This window comes from Symphalangus syndactylus, chromosome 13 (genome assembly GCF_028878055.3).
Source record: "Symphalangus syndactylus isolate Jambi chromosome 13, NHGRI_mSymSyn1-v2.1_pri, whole genome shotgun sequence".
Taxonomy (NCBI): domain Eukaryota; kingdom Metazoa; phylum Chordata; class Mammalia; order Primates; family Hylobatidae; genus Symphalangus; species Symphalangus syndactylus.
Genome location: NC_072435.2, coordinates 46,413,195 through 46,435,894, shown reverse-complemented (window position 1 = coordinate 46,435,894; position 22,700 = coordinate 46,413,195). Strand labels below are relative to the sequence as shown.

Below are 22,700 nucleotides of genomic sequence, written 5' to 3'. Positions count from 1 at the left end.
AAATACTGACTGGGTGCAGTGGCTTTTGCCTATAATCCTAACACTTTGGGAGATTGAGATAAGAAGATCCATTGGTGCCAAAAGTTTAAGACCACCCTGGGCAACATAGTGAAGTCCTAACACTACAAACAAGCAAACAATTAGCCAGACATGGTAGTGCATGTCTACAGTCCTACCTACTCAAAAAACTGAGGTGAAAGGGTCACTTGAGCCCAGGAGGCTGAGGCTACAGTGAGCCAACATTATGCCAATGCACTCCAGCCTTGGTGATGATAAGATCTTGTCTCAAAACAACAACAACAATCATTTTTAAAAGACTAAAATTATACACTGTGTTTTCTAACAAAAACTAAATGAAACTAGGAACTAAAAGCAAAAGTCAAACTGGCAAATTCAAAACTATGAAAATATGAAACACTCTTCAACATACTCTTGCTCAGGGGTCAAAAATTTTCATTTTTCAAAGACGTCAATACAACTATGGTTAAAAGCTACAGGACATAAACAATGTGATACTGACACAAAGTTAAACTGATGAAAGAACAGAATAGAGCTCAGAAATTAACCCTTCTGTATATGATCAAGTGATATTCTACAAAGTTGCCATGAGCATAAAATAGAGAAAAATAATCTCTTCAAAAAATGATGTTGAGGCTGGGCGTCATGCCTGTAATCCTAGCACTTTGGGAGGCCGAGGTGGGCAGATCACTTAAGTTCAGGAGTTCAATACTAGCTTAACCCTCATGGTGATACTCCATCTCTACTAAAAATACAAAAAAAACTAGATGGGCATGGTGATGTGTGTCTTTAATCTCAGTTACTCAGAGGCTGAGGCAGGGGAATCACTTGAGCCCAGGATATGGAGGTTGCAGTGAGACGAGATCATCCCACCACACTCCAGCCTGGATGAATGAGCAAGACTCTATCTCCAAAAAATAAAAATTAAATGGTGTTGAAAACTGAAATCAATGCTGATAAAATAAAGTTGTACTATTTCCTTGAATGATACAAAAATATTTTTTAAATAAAATACATAAAAATACTAACAAATCTTTTAGAAAAAATATGGGAAAAATATGTAACATTGGTCTTGGCACCATTTTCTTAGATCCAAAATTAAATGCATGGGAAACAAATGAAATGACAGAAAAGTTTAACTACACTAGACTTCAACATTTCTGCATACCAAGAAAGAATTCAAGAGTAACAACATCCCTTAGAAAATGCGTGAAAACATTTTCAAATTACATGTGAAAGGAGTTAATATTCAAAATATATAAACAACCCTTAAAACTAAACAGTAAAAGCCGGGCGCGGTGGCTCACGCTTGTAATCCCAGCACTTTGGGAGGCTGAGGCGGGTGGATCACGAGGTCAGGAGATCGAGACCACGGTGAAACCCCGTCTCTACTAAAAATACAAAAAAATTAACTGGGCGTGGTGGTGGGCGCCTATAGTCCCAGCTACTCGGGAGGCTGAGGCAGGAGAATGGCGTGAACCCGGGAGACGGAGCTTGCAGTGAGCCGAGATTGCGCCACTGCACTCCAGCCTGGGTGACAGAGTGAGACTCCATCTCAAAAAAAAAAAAAAAAAAAACAGTAAAGTTGAATAACTTGATTTAGAAATGAACAAAATTTTCATTAGATAAGGTTGAGAAAAAGCATTTGATGGGACACACAAAATTACCAATTTGTAGAGAAATAAAAAAAAACACAATGACAAACAAAATCACCTCACACCCATTAGAATAGCCATTATAATTTTTTTAAAAAACACCAAATCTCTTGATGATGCAATAAAAATGAAACCCATGTTGAATGTTAGTGGCAAACAAAGATGCAACCATTATTTTAAAATGTTATAAATGTTCCTTATTTATAAACCTATATCCAAAATATGTAACAAAGGCCAGGCCCAGTGGTTCAAGCCTGTAATCCTAGCAATTTGGGAGATTAAGGGCGGGCAGATCACCTAGGTCAGGAGATTGAGACCACCCTGGCCCCATCTCTTTTAAAAATACAATAAGTTAGCTAGGCATGGTGGTGGGTGCCTATAATCCCAGCTACTCATAAAGTTGAAGCAGGAGAGTCATTTGAACCCAGGAGGCAGAGGTTGCAGTTAGTTGAGATCACACCACTGCACTCCAGCCTGAGCAACAGAATGAGACTCCATCTAAAAAAATAAAAAGCAACACAGGACCTGGAAGACATATTTGAAATCCATCTTCATTATGCCAGTATTCATAAAAGCCAAAAAACCGAAGCAACCCAAATGTCTCTTGATTTATAAACATATCAAAAAATGTAACATATACATAAAATGGAATATTATTCCACCTTAAAAAGAACAATCTTGTCACATTTTAAGATGAACATTGAGAACATTATGTCACCTGAATTAATCCAGTCACAAAATTATGGATACCATATGATTCCACTTACATGAGGTATCTTAAGTAGTCAAAATCATAAAAATAGAAAGTGGAAGGTTTGTCTGTCAAGGGCTGGAGAGAGGGTAAAATGAGCAGTTGTTATTTAATGGGTATTGAGTTTCAGTTTGACAAGATGTAAAGTTTCTAGAAGTCTTTTGAATAACAATGTGAATACACTTAACGTGCCTGAAATAAACAGCTTTTTTTTTTTTTGAGACAGGGTCTCACTCTGTCACCCAAGCTGGAGTGTAGAGGCACAATTTTGACTCCCCATCAATCTCCCATGTAGCTGGGACCACAGCTGCACACCACCATACTTGGCTATTATTAAATTTTTCTTACAGAAAGTTGTCTCCATATGTTACCCAGGCTGGTCTCAAACTTTTGGGCTCCAGGAATCCTGTCTTGGCTTCCCAAAGTCCTGGGATTACAGATGACAGCCACAACCACACCTGGCACTGAAATGTACACTTCAATAAATTTAAGATGGTAAATTTTATGTTATGTGTTTTTAAAACAATGTTTTTAAAGAAAAACTAAAAAACATCCAGAATTATAAATCTTTTTGAAAATTACCTTCAAATCACAAAAATGTTTCTCTCACAAAATAAAATATATTTTAATCATTAAACACATGGTGAAAATAAGACTATCTCTATGACTACTCACTTAGACAAGATACAACTACCATGGGAAATCAGCTAAGAAAGAATATGAGATAAGCCGTAACTAAAATTGGGGTCATATTTATAGATAAACACACATACATATGTAATCTGACTGTGATAGAGATGCATAATTTATCTCTTAGTTAAACCTCAAATTGACTTACAGCATACAAAAAGAATTGCAAAATCTCTAAAATTATACTACATAAGTAAAACCAACAGACACAATAAACTGATGTTAAGAAACCTACACTGAGGCGGGGCACTGTGGTTCATGACTATTATCCCAGCACTTTAGGAGCCTGAGGCAGATAGATCACAATGTCAGGATTTCGAGATCAGCCTGGCCAATATGGTGAAATGCCGTCTCTAATAATAACACAAAAATTAGCAAGTGGTGGTGAGTAGTCACAGCTGCTCAGGAGGCTGAGGCAGAAGAATGGCTTGAACATGGAGAGCGGGGTTTTCAGTAAACTGAGATTGCACCACTGCACTTTAGCCTGGGTGACAGACGGAGACTCCATTTCAAAAAAAAAAAAAGGAATGTACACTGAGGAAACACATTAATATAGAACGTCAAAGCAATAATAAGAGAAATGTTTACTCATAAAATCTGGTATGCCACGTCAGTGTATCATTTTAAAAACTTTGTCAGGCTGGGCACAATGGCTCATGCCTGTAATCTCAGCACTTTGGGAGGCCAATGTGAGCAGGTAACCTGAGGCCAGGAGTTTAAGACCAGCCTGGCCAACATGGTGAAACCCCATCTCTACTAAAAATACAAAAATTAGCCAGGCATGGTGGCACATGCCTGTAATTCCAGCTACTTGGGAAGTTGAGACATGAGAATTGCTTGAATCCAGGAGGTGAAGGTTGCAGTGAGTCAAGATCGAACCACTGTACTCCAGCCTGTGTGAGAGAAGGTAACTACTCAAAAAACAAACAACAACAACAACAAAAATTTATTTTGGTAACTGCAATATTTAACTGTTACTATGTACTCATTATATACAGGTATTTTGAATCATTGGCATGCACTTTGTGGCAGTAGCATTTCAGAGAATATGCAGTAAAATTATAAAGAGAATATTCTAATGAGAAACTTGTAATAAATTAGCATTTAAAAGAAACTAGAGTTGCTTTTTATATTTTAAATACATGCTATTCTTACACAAAATAGAACTGCTGTAATCCAACTTTAGAAGCAAAGAATAGCCTTACATTGTTAAATATAGAAAAATATTCCTTCCTTCCTTCCTTCCTTTCTTTCTCTTTCTTTCTTTCCTTTCCCTCTGTGGCCCAGGCTGCAATCTCCTCGGCTCCCTGCTGCCCGACCTGGGACTGCCAGCGCGCGCCACCGCTGCCTGCTTTTTCTCCTTTGGCTGCAGGCACGCGTTCGCCATGTTGGCCACGCTGGTCGCCAGCTCCTGATGCCGAGTGTTCTGCCCGCCTCGGCCTCCCGAGGTGCTGGGACTGCAGACGGAGTCTCGCTCACCCGGTGCTCGGTGTTGCCCGGGCTGGAGTGCGGTGGCGTGGGCTGGCCTCGCGGCAGCCTCCGCCTCCCAGCCGCCTGCCTTGGCCTACCAGGGTGCTGGGATTGCAGCCCCTGCCCGGCCGCCGCCCCGTCTGGGAGGTGGGGAGCGCCTTTGCCCGGCCACCCATCGTCTGGGAAGTGAGGAGCGCCTCTGCCCGACCACTCCGTCTGGGAAGTGAGGAGCGCCTCTGCCTGGCCACCCATCGTCTGGGAAGTGAGGAGCGCCTCTGCCCGGCCGCCCCGTCTGGGAGGAAGTGAGGAGCGCCTCTGCCCGGCCACCCATCGTCTGGGAAGTGAGGAGCGCCTCTGCCCGGCCGCCCCGTCCGGGAGGAAGTGAGGAGCGCCTCTGCCCGGCCGCCCCGTCCGGGAAGAAGTGAGGAGCGCCTCTGCCCGGCCGCCCCGTCCGGGAAGAAGTGAGGAGCGCCTCTGCCTGGCCGCCCCATCCGGGAAGAAGTGAGGAGCGCCTCTGCCCGGCCACCCCGTCTGGGAGGTGAGGAGCACCTCTGCCTGGCCACCCATCGTCTGGGAGGTGAGGAGTGCCTCTGCCCGGCCGCCCCGTCTGGGAAGTGAGGAGCGCCTCTGCCCGGCCGCCCCGTCTGGGAAGTGAGGAGCCCCTCTGCCCGGCCGCCCACCGTCTGGGAAGTGAGGAGCGCCTCTGCCCGGCCACCCACCGTCTGGGAAGTGAGGAGCACCTCTGCCCGACCACCCACCGTCTGGGAAGTGAGGAGCGCCTCTGCCCGACCACCCATCGTCTGGGAAGTGAGGAGCGCCTCTGCCCGGCCACCCCGTCTGGGAAGTGAGGAGCACCTCTGCCCGGCCACCCCGTCTGGGAAGTGAGGAGCGCCTCTGCCCGGCCACCCATCGTCTGGGAAGTGAGGAGCGCCTCTTCCCAGCCACCCATCGTCTGGGAGGTGAGGAGCGCCTCTGCCCGGCCACCCATCGTCTGGGAGGTGAGGAGCGCCTCTGCCCGGCCACCCATCGTCTGGGAGGTGAGGAGCGCCTCTGCCCGGCCGCCCCGTCTGGGAAGTGAGGAGCGCCTCTGCCCGGCCACCCACCGTCTGGGAAGTGAGGAGCGCCTCTGCCCGGCCGCCCCGTCTGGGAAGTGAGGAGCGCCTCTGCCCGGCCACCCATCGTCTGGGAAGTGAGGAGCGCCTCTGCCCGGCCACCCCGTCTGGGAAGTGAGGAGCGCCTCTGCCCGGCCACCCCGTCTGGGAAGTGAGGAGCGCCTCTGCCCGGCCACCCATCGTCTGGGAAGTGAGGAGCGCCTCTGCCCGGCCACCCATCGTCTGGGAAGTGAGGAGCGCCTCTGCCCGGCCGCCCCGTCTGGGAAATGAGGAGCGCCTCTGCCCGGCCACCCATCGTCTGGGAAGTGAGGAGCGCCTCTGCCCGGCCACCCATCGTCTGGGAAGTGGGGAGCGCCTCTGCCCGGCCACCCATCGTCTGGGAAGTGAGGAGTGCCTCTGCCCGGCCACCTATCGTCTGGGAAGAAGTGAGGAGCGTCTCTGCCTGGCTGCCCCGTCTGGGAGGTCTACCACGGAGGCCAGAAGCAATGTAGGGGCTGGTCGTGGTGGCTCACGCCTGTGGTCCCGGCACTCTGGGGGGCGAGGCGGGTTGATCACTTCGGGCTAGGAGTTCGAGACCAGTCTGGCCAACTTGGCGAAACATGAAGAATACAACAGACAAACCAACCAACCAACTCAGTGACAACAAAACAGGTCTACCCTGGAGTCATACTCTAATTTTTTCTATTTTCCTCCCTTTCTGATCCTTTATCCCACTTTCTTTTTCTTCCTCTTCCTTCTCCCTCTTCTTTGTCAAATAGAGGATTGAGTTATTATCACTGATCCACATAAAGTCCCTCTCTCATTTGTTTTAACTCCCACCCCCCATTTTTATTCCCCGATTTCCCATGTGCAACCTTCCTAATATGTTTGATACGCATCTTTTTGTTTGTAGGTATTTTTAGAAAATGTTTATTGTTTTTGTGTGCAAAAAAAATTAATAAAAAAAGAAAAATATATATTTTTTTCAGAATAGGGTTAGACCCTCTGATATGTAAAACAAATGTTAGGAAATAAAATGTTATTATTTAGATATAGGCTGAAAAATGTAGACGAAAATCCTATAATTCCTTTTTGCTCCAGGCCAGGATTTTGAGACCAACCTGGGTTATGTAGCAAGACGCCATCTCCAAAATAAAGGCCTCTAAGAGAGATTTGAGATCCAAGGATGCAGTTGGGAAACGCTGTTAAAGCTTAAGATTGAGAATTGTTCTATTCAGAAGGTAGACCCTCATTCGGGTGGGAAACTAAAGGAACCCTCTTCTTGGCTACAGACCAGGTTAGGGTTTACCCAACTTTGTCCCATTGAGAATTCTGAACTTACTTTATAACCATCCCAAACTCCTCCCAGCCACAGTCTGGCAGAGGTCCTACCATTCCAGAGACCTGGAGGAAGGCACACATTTACAGCCATGTAGGCAGGCCTGCAGACCTTGGCCTTTACTGTGGTCCCTAAAGTGGTTCAGTGACTCAATTTCAGTTACCTGAGCCACAGTTTATGGCCAGTTCTGCCTATATAGAAACCCACACAGTTACCTGAGGAAATGCTCTCTGGTACTCAGTCAAAGCCATACTCATCCACATCCCGATACAAGGCCCACCATATGCAGACCTGACTGCAAAAACATGCCCTAGTGTCTGCCCTACGGAGCAAAGTCCTGAAGGATATACAGTCTGTCCAAAAATAAAATGAGGATTACAACTACCCAAGCCTCTGTAAGAAGCCAACTAAAGGTGGACCCTAGTGAAAACCCAGCAGCCTTGTGACCAATCTGCAACCCCTCTTCACTACAAATTCAGAGGGCATCTCATCACCCTAAGGACCCAACAAAAGCAGATTTTTATCTTCTAAAATCAGTTATGAAAACTTGAAGAGGTGTTTGTTTCATCAAATTCAGACACCAATGCAAAACTATTGTTGATGCTTCTATTTTAATGTAGCACTGGAAGTATGTGGCAGAAGAATTAGTCAAAGAAATAAAAAAATCCATTAAAATTGAAGAAAAATAAGTAAAATTTGCTGTTTGTAGATCATACAATCATATGTTTGAAAAACCATACACAGTACATTAAAACCAGCCTAAACTAACAAATACACTCTGTAAATTAGCAAAATATAAAACTAACATACAAATATATGTATGGTCTCATACACTTAAAACAAATTATCTGATAAAATAGAGGAAGAAAAAATCTAATTTACTATAGCATTAAGTAATAAATTTCTGAGAAAAAATTAAGATAAAAAATGTTTATAATAAAAATAATGAAAACATTAGACCGGATCCAAGTAAATTTTAAAAGAGTTTATGTCTATGGATTGAAAGAATAAATATCATTAAATTGCCATATTATCCAAAGTGATCTATAGATTTAATAAACTTCATATAAAAATTGCAGTGGTTTTTTTTAATAGTAATGGCAAATAAACCCTAAAAGTTACATGAAACTAAAATAAGCTTTGATAGCCAAAGCAATCTGGAGGAAAAATAACAAAGCAGAAGGATATCATACTTATAATTTGAAACTATATTTCAAGACTATATAGTAATAAAACAGAATGGACTGTGCAAAAAAAAAATGCAACAGAAACTACTACTCTTACACATTTCAGACCTGATGCAAAAAAAGAACTTAAAAAATAGTTTTAGTTTCTGAAAATCATGCAGATATTTGTGTGTCCCCAAAACAATGCAAAAGCAGCCAGATTGTGCAGTCTTTTATATGCTATGAAGAGGACTTTGGCTCTCACTGAACTTGAAGGAAGCTCACCCGAAGAAAAGTAGAATCCAATGTCCCTTTGTGACAGCAAAATTTAAAAAAAGAAGAAAAAAGTGCCCAGGAACTATTTCCTTTGGAACACAGCTTCCCCAATCACACTTTATGGATTGGCTCTCTCTTTGACTTTGGGACCTCTTACTGTGTCATCCGTTGTATTCATTTTCACTTGCACCTACCTGGGGGTTTGGCAATCATCTCATGTCTCTTCATAGTCAAAGTTTTTTTTCTTGCTCCAGATAGGTGATCAGGTCTGGCTTAGAGGCAACAATACCTGTTTTATTAAGAATAAATAACATGAATCTTGCTCATATTCTCCAATTACAAGCTAGTACTGTGCTCAGCAGAGAGGAGGTGATAAAATATTCTAGGAAACTAATATGAAAATACTAATTCAAAATAGAAATTTATAAATATTTAGAAAATGCTTTCAACTTGTAGTAAGTTTTTTTTTTGGAGATGGAGTTTTGCTCTTGTTGCCCAACCTATAGTGCAGTGGCGCAATCTCGTCTCACTGCAACCTCTGCCTGTCAGGTTCAAGTGATTCTTCTCCCTCAGCTCTGGAGTAGCTGGGATTACAGGCATGTGCCACAATGCCTGGCTAATTTTTCATTTGTAGTAGAGAAGGAGTTTCTCCATGTTGGTCAGGCTGGTCTTGAACTCCCGACCTCAGGTGATCCATCTGCCTTGGCCTCCCAATGTGCTGAGATTACAGGCGTGAGCCACTGCATCTGGCCCTGCTTGTAGGTTTTTAAATTTTACTACTTGGTATACTACTGAATCAAAAATTGGTGGTAGCAATTAGATTTTCAGGTGGGGACAACAATATTTTATGCCACTAAATTTCTGGAATTACCACCGACTTAGAGTGAAGAATACAGCTCAACTCAGGAATGTGGGAAGTTTGGATTAAGATGAAATATCTTGAAGAAATTATTTCCTAAATTAACAAATTCTGAATATTTTCTGGAAAAGGGGGCATCTGAAACTCTTTTATGCAAAGAAAAAATTACTAAAAAAACATTCCACAATGAGGAGAAATAAAACCTTTAAGGTATATTATGAATTATGTATTCAAGTTATTCTCACCAAGGAAGACCAGGTTTCTGTAGTTCTCTAACATCACATCAGTATACAAATTGCTCTGTGCAGCGTCCAGGCAATGCCACTCCTCCAGAAAGAATTCTATGGCCACATCTCTAAATTGCAATGGACCCTGATAAACACATACACACACCCACACACACATTTTTTTTTTTTCTTTGAGATGGAGTCTTTCTCTGTCCCCCAGGCTGGAGTGCAGTGGTGCGATCTCGGCTCACTGCAAGCTCCGCCTCCCTGGTTCACGCCATTCTCCTGCCTCAGCCTCCCAAGTAGCTGGGACTACAGGCGCCTGCCAACGCACCCGGCTAATTTTTTTTGTATTTTTAGTAGAGACGGGGTTTCACCGTGTTAGCCAGGATGGTCTCGATCTCCTGACCTCGTGATCCTGCCCTCCTCAGCCTCCCAAAGTGCTGGGATTACAGGCTTGAGCCACCACGCCCGGCCCACACACACATTTTTACCAAGTGTCTATGAGCAGAATTTTAATTTAACTTAAGGTGAAATGAGAGAGTAAAGACAACAGGTTCTGACTTACAGGACTGACTAAAATTATCCAATAAAATAATTTTCAACACAGAAATATTCTGTAATGTACTCTCTAACTCTGAGAAAAAACAGCAGCATAAGATCCACAACATCAGTTTATTTATGATATTTTTCTAGATAATAAAGTATAAAATTAAGGACATGAACACGAATATGTACATTTTTGAGGGCTATATTTACATCATACAGAATGAGATGTGAATATTTTTCAGACAGAAAAGACATGTTGAGTTAGAAGGCACCTCTCAAATTTTAATATCTACAATAAGCTGAAGACCTTATTATGCAGGTTTTTTTTTTTCCTAGAAGATCTGGAATAACGTCTGGTTTTTTGGAATTCTAACAAGCTCGCCAATAATGTCAATGTTTTTGGCCCAAGAAGGATATTTTGTCCAATATCCACTAAGTGGAAGAGCCTATGTTTTTGCCAGTTTTTGTGGCCTGTAAACAAAAATAATACCTTCATTTTTCTTTTTTTTATTATACTTTAACTTTTAGGGTACATGTGCACAACGTGCAGGTTTGTTACATATGTATACATGTGCCATGTTGGTGTGCTGCACCCATCTTCATTTTTCAAAGATAAATATGTAAAAAAAAAATAAGAAAAAAGACAGCTGCCAGATTAAATGTGATGGTTTATGCACATCATCTGTATAAAGATACTTAATAATGAAGAGAAAAATAATTATAGTGAAAAAAATCTATCAGAGAGCAATTTCACCAAGTGAATCATTAACCATTAACTGCACTAGGACAAATTTTTATGATGTGCTAATGCACAGAAGAACACAGCATCACTGTTGAAATATTCCTCTCACAAAGTAAATAAAATCTGAATTTAACCATAAAGAAATGTGTTATGCAAACTTCAAAGTACAGATATCTCCTATGTTCAGTAATTTTTAGTAATAATTTTAAGTAGGCTTCATTTAGCACCCTAGAGAGCAGGTATCTCCTAATAATTTTTTTCAGAACTTTCTGGGTAGTAAATGCCATCCCATTTAAATAAGCATTTTCTTAATCCTGTTCTGCAATAGAGCTAATGGAACACACAGATGGATCCTCAACATTACATGTTCTCCATCTTTACTAAGGACCACAGTTTTCCCCAATAGAAACCTTGAATATCCACATCTTTCCATGTTCAACAGCCACAAAGGGAACATTTTTACGACTGCGTGTTGTAAACAATTGATCGGAGTCACAGAGAAAACGAGCACTCAAACAGAGAACGTCTAAGCAAGGCAAATTTACTTCTATAGAAGGGTGCGTCTCACAGATGGAACAATGGTGAGAGTACACTTGGACAAAGGAGGGGAAGGGGGTCTTATCCCTAACACTGCTAGTCCCTACTGCTGTGTTTTTTCCCATTGGGTAGAATTGGACTGCACACTCAAAGCTAATTCCAATTGGCTATTTTAAAGAGAGCCGGAGTGGCAGGGTGAGTAGTTTCATTGGGAAAGATAGTTACAAGGCAGGTGACTAGGGGTGGCCTATCATATGTCTATCTTGGAGTATGTTTCATGTGCTGATGAATAAAATGTATATTCTGCAGTTGTTGGGTAGAATGTTCTGTAAATATTTTTGTTAAATCCATTTGTTCTAGGGTGTAATTTAAGTCCTTTTGTTGTTGTTGACTTTCTGTCTTGATGACTTGTCTAGTGCTGCCAGTAGAGTATTGAAGTTCCCCATTATTATTGTGTTGCCATTTATCTCAGTTCTTAGGTCTAGTAGTAATTGCTTAATAAATTGGGAGCTCCAGTGTCAGGTGCATATATATTTAGAATTGTGATATTTTCGCATTGGACTAGTCCATTTATTACTATATTAATGTCCTTCTTTGTCTTTTTTTTAACTGTTTTTGCTTTAATGCCTGTTTTGTCTGATGTAAGAATGGCTACTACTGCTTGCTTTTGGGGTACCTTTGCATGGAATATCTTTTTCCAACCCTTTACCTTAACTTTATGTGAGTCTTTATGTGTTGGGTGACTCTCTTGAAGACAGCAGATATTTGGTTGGTAAACTCTTAACCATTCTACCATTCTGTATCTTTTAAATGGAGCATTTAGGCTGCTAAATTAGAGGCATCTAGGCCAGTATTCACTATGCATTATACCACCATACATTATAATGCCTGTCATTGCAAGGCTTGAAACACGTTGTAATCCATTCATCCGCATTCAAGTTTGCAGTTATAATAAAAATTTTGGGCCGGGCACGGTGGCTCACGCCTGTAATCCCAGCACTTTGGGAGGCCAAGACGGGCAGATCATGAGGTCAGGAGATCGAGACCATCCTGGCTAACACGGTGAAACCCCGTCTCTACTAAAAATACAAAAAATTAGCCGGGTGTGGTAGCGGGCACCTGTAGTCCCAGCTACTCCGGAGGCTGAGGCAGGAGAATGGCTTGAACCTGGGAGGCAGAGCTTGCAATGAGCCGAGATCGTGCCACTGTACTCTGGCCTGGGCGAAAGAGCAAGACTCCGTCTCAAAAAAAAAAAAAAATTTTGGCCTGTTGATTTTCCTAGTGATTAAATAGTCTATCAAGAGAAAGCAGAGTTGCATGAGCATCAACATGGAAAGCAGTGATAATGGTAGTGTGTGCACCAGGATTCAGACATCTTCCCAGTATTGTTTTCCCCAAACCTCTTTATTCCCAATTAACCATTTGTTTCATTACCATTGGAGCATCCAGGAGGTAAGACCATTTGCTACTGACCAAGTGTTGGTATACAAGTGACAAATCCCTCTGGCTTCCTCCTGAATAGCTCGGAGGATAGCTACTAGTTCAGCTAACTGGCTGCTCCCACCCCTTCCTTCATCAGAAGGAATCCTGTTTTTAACAGGATTATAAGCCACAGCCTTCCAGCATTGGGTCCCAACAGTGCATTTGGTGGATCCATCAGTAAACGAAGCATGTTTCCGATCCTCTGGGCTTAGTTCTTTAAAGGAGTTTCCCATTGGGCAAGGGGGGTTTCCTTCTCTATCTGCAGGACTTCCTCAGTGGTTTCCTGAGCTGGCAAGTTTTGTACATCCTCGTGTAAAAATGATACCCTTTTTGAGGCCAGGCGCAGTGGCTCACACCTGTAATCCCAGCACTTTGGGAAGCTGAGGTGGGCGGATCATGAGGTCAGGAGTTTGAGACCAGCCTGGCCAACATAGTGAAACCCCATCTCTACCAAAAATACAAAAAATTAGCCAGGCATGGTGGTGATGCCTGTAATTCCAGCTACTTGGGAGGCTGAGGCAGGAGAATGGCTTGAACCCGGGAGGCAGAGGTTGCAGTGATCCAAGATCACGCCATTGCACTCCAGCCTGGGTGACAGAGTGAGACTCCATCTCAAAAAAAAAAAAAAAAAGAAACACTTTTGGTTTTGGCTTAGCCTGGTCTTGTATGTACCATTTCTATTTTATTTATTTATTTATTTATTTATTTATTTATTTTATTTTATTTTATTTTTTCTGAGGCAGAGTCTTGCTCTGTCGCCCAAGCTGGAGTGCAGTGGTGCAATCTCGGCTCACTGCAAGCTCCGCCTCCCGGGTTCACGCCATTCTTCTGCCTCAGCTTCCTGAGTAGCTGGGACTACAAGTGCCCGCCACCACGCCCAGCTAATTTTTTTTTTTGTATTTTTAGTAGAGACAGGGTTTCACCATGTTAGCCAGGATGCTCTCAATCTTCTGACCTCGTGATCCGCCCACCTCGGCCTCCCAAAGTGCTGGGATTACAGGCGTGAGCCACTGCGCCCGGCCCATTTCCATTTTATGATGCTACTTTCTTGGGCGTGCCGTATCTGGTGAGTTTTGAGGGAATTCATGACCCAAGTCATAGTAGGAATTTCAGGCCTCATAAAGACATCATGGTTGAAACAGGGGTGTTCTGTTTCCAGCAAAGCCCAATAGCAAGCTAACAATTGCTTCTCGAAAGGGGTATAAGTTTTGCCAGCTTTGCTTTTTAGTCATTTATTCTTTGCATGAAAGAGTTTCAGATCCCCTTTTTCCAGAAAACCTTCAGAATTTTTTCATTTAGAAATGAATTTATCTTAATGTTTTATGTTTTATCTTAATCCAAAAGTTCCACATTGCTGAGTTGAGCTGTTTTTTCACTCTAAATTAGTGGTAATTCCAGAAATTTAGTGGCGTAAAATATTGTTGCCCCCACCTGAAAATCTAATTTCAACCATTAATTTTTGATTCAGTAGTACCAGCTAGCAAAATTAAGAAACCTACAAACTGAAAATGTTTTCTAAATATTTTAAAATTTGTTATAAATTAGTATTTTGGTATTAATTTACTAGGATATTTTATTACATCCCCTCTGCTGAGCACATTACTAACTTGTAATTGGAGAATATGAGCAAGATTCATGTTATTTATTTATTTATATTTTATTTTATTTTATTTTTTTGAGACGGAGTCTCACTCTGTCGCCCAGGCTGGAGTGCAGTGGCGCAATCTTGGCTCACTGCAACCTCCGCCTCCTGGTTTCACGCCATTCTCCTGACTCAGCCTCCCGAGTAGCTGGGACTACAGGTGCCCATGTTATTTATTTTTAATAAAACAGGTATTATTGTCTCTAAGCCAGACCTGATCACCTGTCTGGAGGAAGGAAAAAAACCTCTAACTATGAAGAGACATGAGATGATTGCCAAACCCCCAGGTAGGTGCGAGTGAAAATGAATACACAGATGACACAGATAGAGGTCTCAAGGTCAAAGAGAACGCCAGTCCATAAAGTGTGATTTGGGAAGCTGTGTTCCAAAGGAAATAGTTCCTGGGCAGCTTTTTTTATTTTTATTTTTATTTTTATTTTTATTTTTATTTTTTCTCTCTTCTGTCTTATGATTTTAAATTCTCTAAGGATTCTACTTTTCTTCTGGTGAGCTTTCTTCAAGTTCACAGTGAGAGCCAAAGTCCTCTTCATGGCGTATAAGAGACTGCACGATCTGGCTGCTTTTCCATTGTTTGGGGAGTACACAAATATCTGCACACTTTTGGAGACCAAAACTATTTTTTTAAGTTTTTTTCTTCATCAGGTCTAAAATGTGTGAGAGTAGTAGTTTCTGTTGCATTTTTTTGTTCATTTTTCTGCACAGTCCATTCTGTTTTTCTTATATAGTCTTGAAATATAGTTTGAAATTATAAGTTATGATATCCTTCTGCTTTGTTCTTTTTCCTCAAGATTGCTTTGGCTATTCAAAGTTTATTTTAGTTTCACGTAAATTTTGGAATTGTATTTTCCATTACTGTAAAAAAAAAAACACTGCAATTTTGATAGGAAGTTTATTGAATCACTTTGGATAATATCTCACTTTAATAACATTTATTCTTTCAATCCATGGACATAAAATATTTTAAAATTTATTTGAATCTTCTCTACTTTTTTCATTGATTTTTCTATTATAAAAATTTTTACCTCTTTAATTTTTTCTCAAAAATTCATTATTTTATTATTATTGTATTATATTTTATTTTTATTTTATTTTTATTTATAATTACTTTATTTTATTTTATTATTTTTTATTGTGAGGAGAGAGGCCATTTCTCTTACTGTCTCCTCTCTCCAAAGAAAAGGAGGAAGTAAAAAATGAAAAATAACAGACAGATCCGTGCCTCTGGCCAGGCCTGTAGGGTAAAGATTAGCCCCCACCCTAATCGCTTGTGCTCTCTATAGATCACAGACAATGGCATGGAGAAATACTTGCCTTACTTACCCCCACCTAGTCACGTACCCCATGCTTGCTCAATCTATCACGATCCTGTCATGTAGACCCCTTAGAGGTGTAAGCCCTTAAAAAGGCCAGGAACTCTTTCTTCGGGGAGCTCGGTTCTTGAGAGGCAAGTCTGCTGACACTCCAGCTGAATAAAGTCTCTGGGGAGCTTGGTTCTTGAAACACAAGTCTGCCGATGCTCCAGGCCGAATTAAAACCTCTTCCTTCTTTAACCCAGTGTCTAAAGAGTTTTGTCTGCAGCTCGTCCTGTGACAATTATTTTATTATTATTTTTATTATTTAAGATGCTTACCTTCCTCTACTTTTATTTATTTATTTATTTATTGAGACAAAGTCTTGCACTGTTGCCCAGGCTGCAGTGCAATGGTTCTATCTCAGCTCACTGCAATGTCTGCCTCCCGGGTTCAAGTGATTCTCCTGCCTCAGCATCCCGACTAGCTGGGATTGCAGCTTGCCACCATCACACCCAGCTCATTTTTGTATTTTTAGTAGAAATGGGGTTTCAACATGTTGGCCAGGCTGGTCTCAAACTCCTGATCTCAGATGATCCAACCTCCTTGGCCTCCCAAAGTGCTGAGATTACAGGTGTGAGCAACTGCACCCAGCCTCTTTCTCTGTTTTATCAGATAGTTTGTTTTAAGTGTATGAAACCATATATATAATTGTACATTAATTTTATATTTTGCTAATTTACTGAGTGTATTGATTAGTTTAGACAGGTTGTAGTTTGTATTTTTTAAATATAAGATTGTATGATCTACAAACAGCAAAGTTTTACAATTTCAATTGATTTTTTTATTTCTTTTTTATTTTTATTTCTATTTTTTTTTTGAGACGGAGTCTCACACTGTTGCCCGTGCTGGAGCTCAGTGACATGATCTCGGCTCACTGCAACCTCTGTCTCCCAAGTTCAAGGAACTCTCCTGCCTCAGCCTCCTGAGTAGCTGGGATTAAAGGTGTCTGCCACCACACCCAGCTAATTTTTTGTATTTTTAGTAGAGACAGGGTTTCACTGTGTTGGCCAGGCTGATCTTGAACTCCTGACCTTGTGATCCACCTGCCTCGGCCTCCCAAAGTGCTGGGATTATAGGCGTGAGCCACCGTGCCCGGCCTGGATTTTTTTATTTCTTTGACTAATTATTCTGCCACATACTTCCAGTGCTGCATTAAAATAGAAGCATTGACAATGGGCACAATATAGTTTTGTATTGGTGTCTGAATTTGGTGGAACAAACACCTCTTCAAGCTTTCATAAACTGATTTTAGAAGGTAAAGATCTTCTTTTGTTGGGCCCTTAGGGTGATGAGATTCTCTCTGAATTTGTAGTGAAGAGGGGTTGTAGCTTGGTCACAAGGCTGCTGGGTCTGTACTAGGGTCCACCTTTAGTTGGCTTGTTACAGGGGCTTGGGTTGTTGTAATTCCCATTTTATTTTTGGACAGACTGCATATCCTTCAGGACTTTGCTCTGTAGGGCAGACGCTAGGGCATGTTTTTGCAGTCGGGTCTGCATATGGTGGGCCTTGTATCAGGATGTGGATGAGTGTGGCTTTCACTGCATATGAGAGAGCATTTCCTGAGGTAATTGGGTGGGTTTCTATGTAGGCAGAACTGGCCATGAACTGTGGCTCAGGTAACTGAAACTGAGTAATTAAACTGCTTCAAGGACCACAGTAAAGGCCAAGGTCTGCAGGCCTGCCTACATGGCTGTAAATGAGTACCTTTCTCCAAGTCTCTGGAATGGCAGGACCTCTGCCAGACTGTGCTTGGGAGGAATTTGGGATGGTTACAGAGTAAGTTCTGAATTCTTACTGGGACCAAGTTGGGTGAACCCTGTCTTGGTCTGTAGCCAGTAAGAGGGGTCCTATAGTTTCCCACCTAAATAAGGGCCTGCCTTCTGAATAGAACACTTCTCAATCTTAAGCTTTAACAGCGTTTCACAACTCCCTCCCTGGATCTCAGATCTCTCTTAGAGACACTTATTTTGGAAATGGCGTCTTGCTACATAACCCAGGCTGGTCTCGAAATCCTGGCCTGAAGCAGTTCCATAACCTTAATGTACCATGTAGCTGTCATTACAGGTGTGAGCCATAATGTGTTGTTCTCTAATAAAGGCATTTTTGTCAGGGAAGGCTGACATTGTTTTGTTGTAAGGGGATACGAAAATGAGCACTTTTGGGGGGAGGGACAGCATTAGGAGATATACCTAATGCTAAATGACGAGTTAATGGGTGTAGCACACCAACATGGCACATGGATACATATGTAACAAACCTGCACATTGTGCACATGTACCCTAAAACTTAAAGTATAATAATAATAAGAAGAAAAAAAAAGAAAATGAGCACTTTTAGTCTTTTCATCTTACTGATGTCACTCTCCCTATACATTTTTACTTTCTATTTTCTCCATCAAATTTGTCTGTAATTTTAGATTCAGACATTTAGGACAATATGCTAGAATTTATGCCTGAAGTAAATTAGATAATTAGTACGCACTCCATATTTACTAAAATAATTACTTATAAATTTAAGTTTGCTGCAGACAAAAAGGAATTATAGAATTTTCATCTACTTACTTCAGCCTATACCAAATAATACCATAGTTTTTTTCCTAATATTTGTTTTACATATCAGAGGTTCTAACCCTATTCTGTAAAATAGTTATATATATATTTTCCATATTTAACAATGTAAGACTATTCTTTGCTTCTAAAGTTGGATTGCAGCAGTTTCATTTTGTGTAAGAATAGCATATATTTAAAACATAAAAAGTAACTCAAGTTTCTTTTAAAGGCTTACTTGTTGAAAGTTTCTCATTAGAATCTTCTATTTATAAATATACTGCATGTTCTCTGAAATTTTACTGCCACACAGTGCATGCCAATGATTCAAAAGATCTGCATTTGATGAGTATACGGTAACAGTTACATATTGCAGTTACCTAGACTGTATATATATATACGTATATATATATATATATTTTTTTTTTAAGACAGAGACACGCTCTGTCACCCAGGCTGGAGTGCAGCGGTATGATCTTGGCTTACTGCTACCTCCATTTTCCAGGTTCAAGCAATTGTCATGCCTCAGCCTCCCAAGTAGCTAGGATTAGAGTTATGTGCCACCATGCCCAGCTAATTTTTGTATTTTTAGTAGAGAAGGGTTTCACCACATTGGCCAGGCTGGTCTTGAACTCATGACCTGAGGTGATCCACCTGCATTGGCCTCCCAAAGTGATGAGATTACAGACATGAGACACCATGTCCAAACTGACAAATTTTCTTAATGATACCTCGATGTTGCATACCAGAGTTTATGAGTAAACATTTTTCTTATCACTGTCTTGCAGTTCCATGTTAGTGTGTTTTTTCAGTGTAGTTTTTCTTTTTTTTTTTTTTCCTTCAGGTTAGGTAAATTCAATCAGCTACTTAGCTCAGTGAAGATTTATTCAAACCAAGCCACACACCACATCACATTTTTTTTCCATAAATGTAAAAATGTTTTTAATAACCTGGCACCTGGGTGTTTTTAATTCTGGTCTCAGTAAACCAGCCTAGTGAGGTTTTGTTCATGTATCTAGGAACTGCCAGAAATGCTTGACAACAGTTGGCTGAGCCTTCCTTGCAAACAAGATTTGACCTGGCAAATAAGAGCCACGTATGACACTTCAGTGAATGTTCACTATCACCCATTTGAAATGTGGCCAAGTACGATGTACCATTATATTTGTTTCCATCATCACCATCTGTCTACTAAAAGGAGACCTAGACTTTTTTTTCATTACCATAAATATCCAACTTCTGCCACAAAGACAAAAAGATAAGAGTGTGATTTTACATCATACGCTCTTGGAAAAAAAAATAGAGGTCTTGTCTTGGTGGAAGTTCTAAAGAGCGGGTGAGAGACTAAATGACTACCAGGAGCTAGATAATTGCAGTTTTACTATCAAATGTTCATTTTCATTTTTACACTGTCTCAAGTTATGTTAATATGAAGTAATAACGTTTATCCAGGAAATTTCAAAAAAACTTATTTTTTTCATCAGCCATAATAGTAATCAAAAACAGAGAAATGAAGGCTTTTACATGTCATAATTTATATTTTAAAATTAAAATGCTTCTAGAAATAAAAAAGGAAAGGAAGAAAGAAATATACAAACAAATCAGCCTGGTCAACATGGTGAAAGCCTGCCTCTACTAAAAATACAAAATTTAGCCGGGTTTGGTGGTGTACATCTGTAACCTCAGCTACTTGGAATGCTGAGGCACTAGAATTGCTTGAACCTTGGAGGCGGAGGTTGCAGTGGGTCAAGATCACGGCACTGCCCTTCAGCTTGAGCAACAGAATGAGACTTCATCTGAAACAAAACAAAAGAGAAGGAAAGAAGCAGATTACTCACAATACCTAAGGTATTGAATCAACCTAGGTGTCCATCAATAGGTGAATGGAAAAAGAAAATGTGGTGTATGTACACAATGCAATGCTATTCAGTCCTTAAAAATAAGAAAGTCTTGTTATTTGCAACAACATTAATGAACCTGAACGATATTATGCTAAGTAAAATAAGCCAGCACAGAAAAACACAAAAACTGCTTTTGTTTTGTTTTTGAAATGGAGTTTTGCCTAGGCACGTGATGGTTCAGTGGTACCATCTCGGCTCACTGCAACCTCTGCCTCCTAGTTTCAAGTGATTTTCCTGCCTCAGCCTCCCCCATACCTGGCATTACAGGCACACACCACCACTCCTGGCTAATTTCTATATTTTTAGTAGAGACGGTGTTTTGCTATGTTGGCCAGGCTGGCCTCGAACTCCTAACCTCAAGTGGTCCACCCACCTCAGCCTCTGAAAGTGCTGAGATTACAGACCACCGTGCCCAGTCCACATAATCCTATTTCTATGTAAAGTGTAAAAAAAAAAAAAAATTAAACTCACCAGGCGCAGGGGCTCACGCATGTAATCCCAGCACTTTGGAAGGCCAAGGTGAACAAATCGCGAGGTCAGGAGCTCGAGACCAGCCTCACCAACATGAGGAAACCCCACTACAACTAAAAATGCAAAAATTAGTCAGGCATGGTGTCACACACCTGTAATCCCAGCTACTCGGAAGGCTGAGGCAGAATCGCTTGAACCCAAGAGGTGGAGGTAACAGTTAGTCGAGACCACGCCACTGCACTCTGGCCTGGTCAACAGAGCGAGACTGTGTCTCAAAAAGAAAAACATTTAAACGCATAGAAGCAGAGAGTAAAATGATGAAAAAAAAAATCCCCTATGAGGTTTTTGTCTAGTTAGGAAAGCTTCTTCATGATCTTTCAGGGATTATATTTCCTTCCATCTTCCGCATCCTCCCGTTCTTCAGCCAATAAATGAAAAAAGATACAGAGAAGACACATTTGCTTTTTATCCACTTCATTTCCACTCACTATTAGTCAATGTGGTTACAGCTGAGAATAGCAGTTTTCTGGCAGGACAGCCACTTCTCAGCAATAAACAGCTCACTGAAAAAAAAAGTATAAATCCTTCATAAAAAGCTAATGAATTTTTTTTTCCTTGAAACTTTAAAATCTCTCAAAAACTGTTTATTATACAGGTGAATTTTGATAGTCATGATGGGCTTATCGGTAGGATTTCTGGTAGCGAGCACGGGCACCAGGGCCTCCAAACTTTTTGGACTCGCAGCCACGGGGATCAGCTACCAGCAGGGTCCGGTCATACTGGATGAGGATGTCTTTCATCACCTTCTTGGAAGCCTCATCAACATATTTCTGGTAATAGGCCACCAGGGCTTTGGAGATGGACTGACGGATAGCATAAATCTGGGCCACGTGACCACCACCCTTCACACGGACACGGATATCCACACCAGCAAATCGCTCCTTGCCAAGAAGCAGAACTGGCTCCAGCAGCTTGTATTGTAGCGTGCGCGGCTCAATCATTTCCAGGGTCCGCCGGCTCAGCTTGATGAGACCATTGCGGCGTTTGCAGTGCGCCACAGCTGTGGCTGTCTTCTTGCGTCCCAAGACTTGCACCGACGGCAGCGGGCCCTTGGACTGCATGGCTGCGAGCATGGACTAGAGAAGCTCACCGCGCAGCGCTGCAACCAAAAAAGGCAAAAAGATAATGAACTTTAAGAAAAACAGGCATATGCATCACTAATGCTTGCGGTAAAATAAGGATTCATTTTGTTGATTGCTATTGAGCTCCGGTAATATTTAACCAAAAGCTAGCAATATACAGCAGACAAAACATATTATTTTAAATAAGAATACTGTGAATGGTTGTTTTGCCAATATAATTAAGAATATGACATCACACTAATAGTCTCACTTATAGTTATACAACATCAAATGCTATTTTTAATTAAAATTGTATTTCATATAAGTATTCAATTTATGTCACCCTCCTTTGCTATTTCAAAGCCTTCTCCACTTCGTATCAGTGGAAAACAGGCCAGCAGTTCCCAGGAAAGCACGCGGCGCTATTGCTATTTTAACAATGATCAAGAAGCGCACTTGTTTGGATGCGACTCGTGTGAAACACAGTTATTTGGTTTAAAGTGCTGGTTTTCTGTTTTTTTCTAAATTTACCAGTAATATAAAATTCTTAGCTAAGAAGACTTTATCTTATTCAAATATGTTTTATGGGATTTCATTGACATTTAAGTGTCTGAATTATCTGGAATATTAAAATTTTTCGTGAACCTAAATTGAATACTATAATCTTTTACTAAAAGCTTTTCTGAGGCAGAGTAAGATTTATATCATTTTATTATCATATGGAAGAAGTGTATTAACCATGTTTTCATTAATCACTCTGAGCACAGCATTCTCAGTTCCCAGTAGGCACCCTG

The 22,700-nt window shown here is 41.1% G+C and overlaps 1 protein-coding gene across 1 annotated transcript; it reads right to left on the bottom strand.

Moving 5' to 3' along the window:
• Positions 1–21,433: 21,433 nt before the first annotated feature.
• LOC129459430 (small ribosomal subunit protein uS9-like) lies at positions 21,434–21,921 on the bottom strand. Its single transcript, XM_055236155.2, has one exon. It carries the CDS (start codon positions 21,916–21,918, stop codon positions 21,466–21,468), a length of 453 nt encoding a protein of 150 aa, XP_055092130.1. The 5' UTR covers positions 21,919–21,921; the 3' UTR covers positions 21,434–21,465.
• Positions 21,922–22,700: the final 779 nt, after the last annotated feature.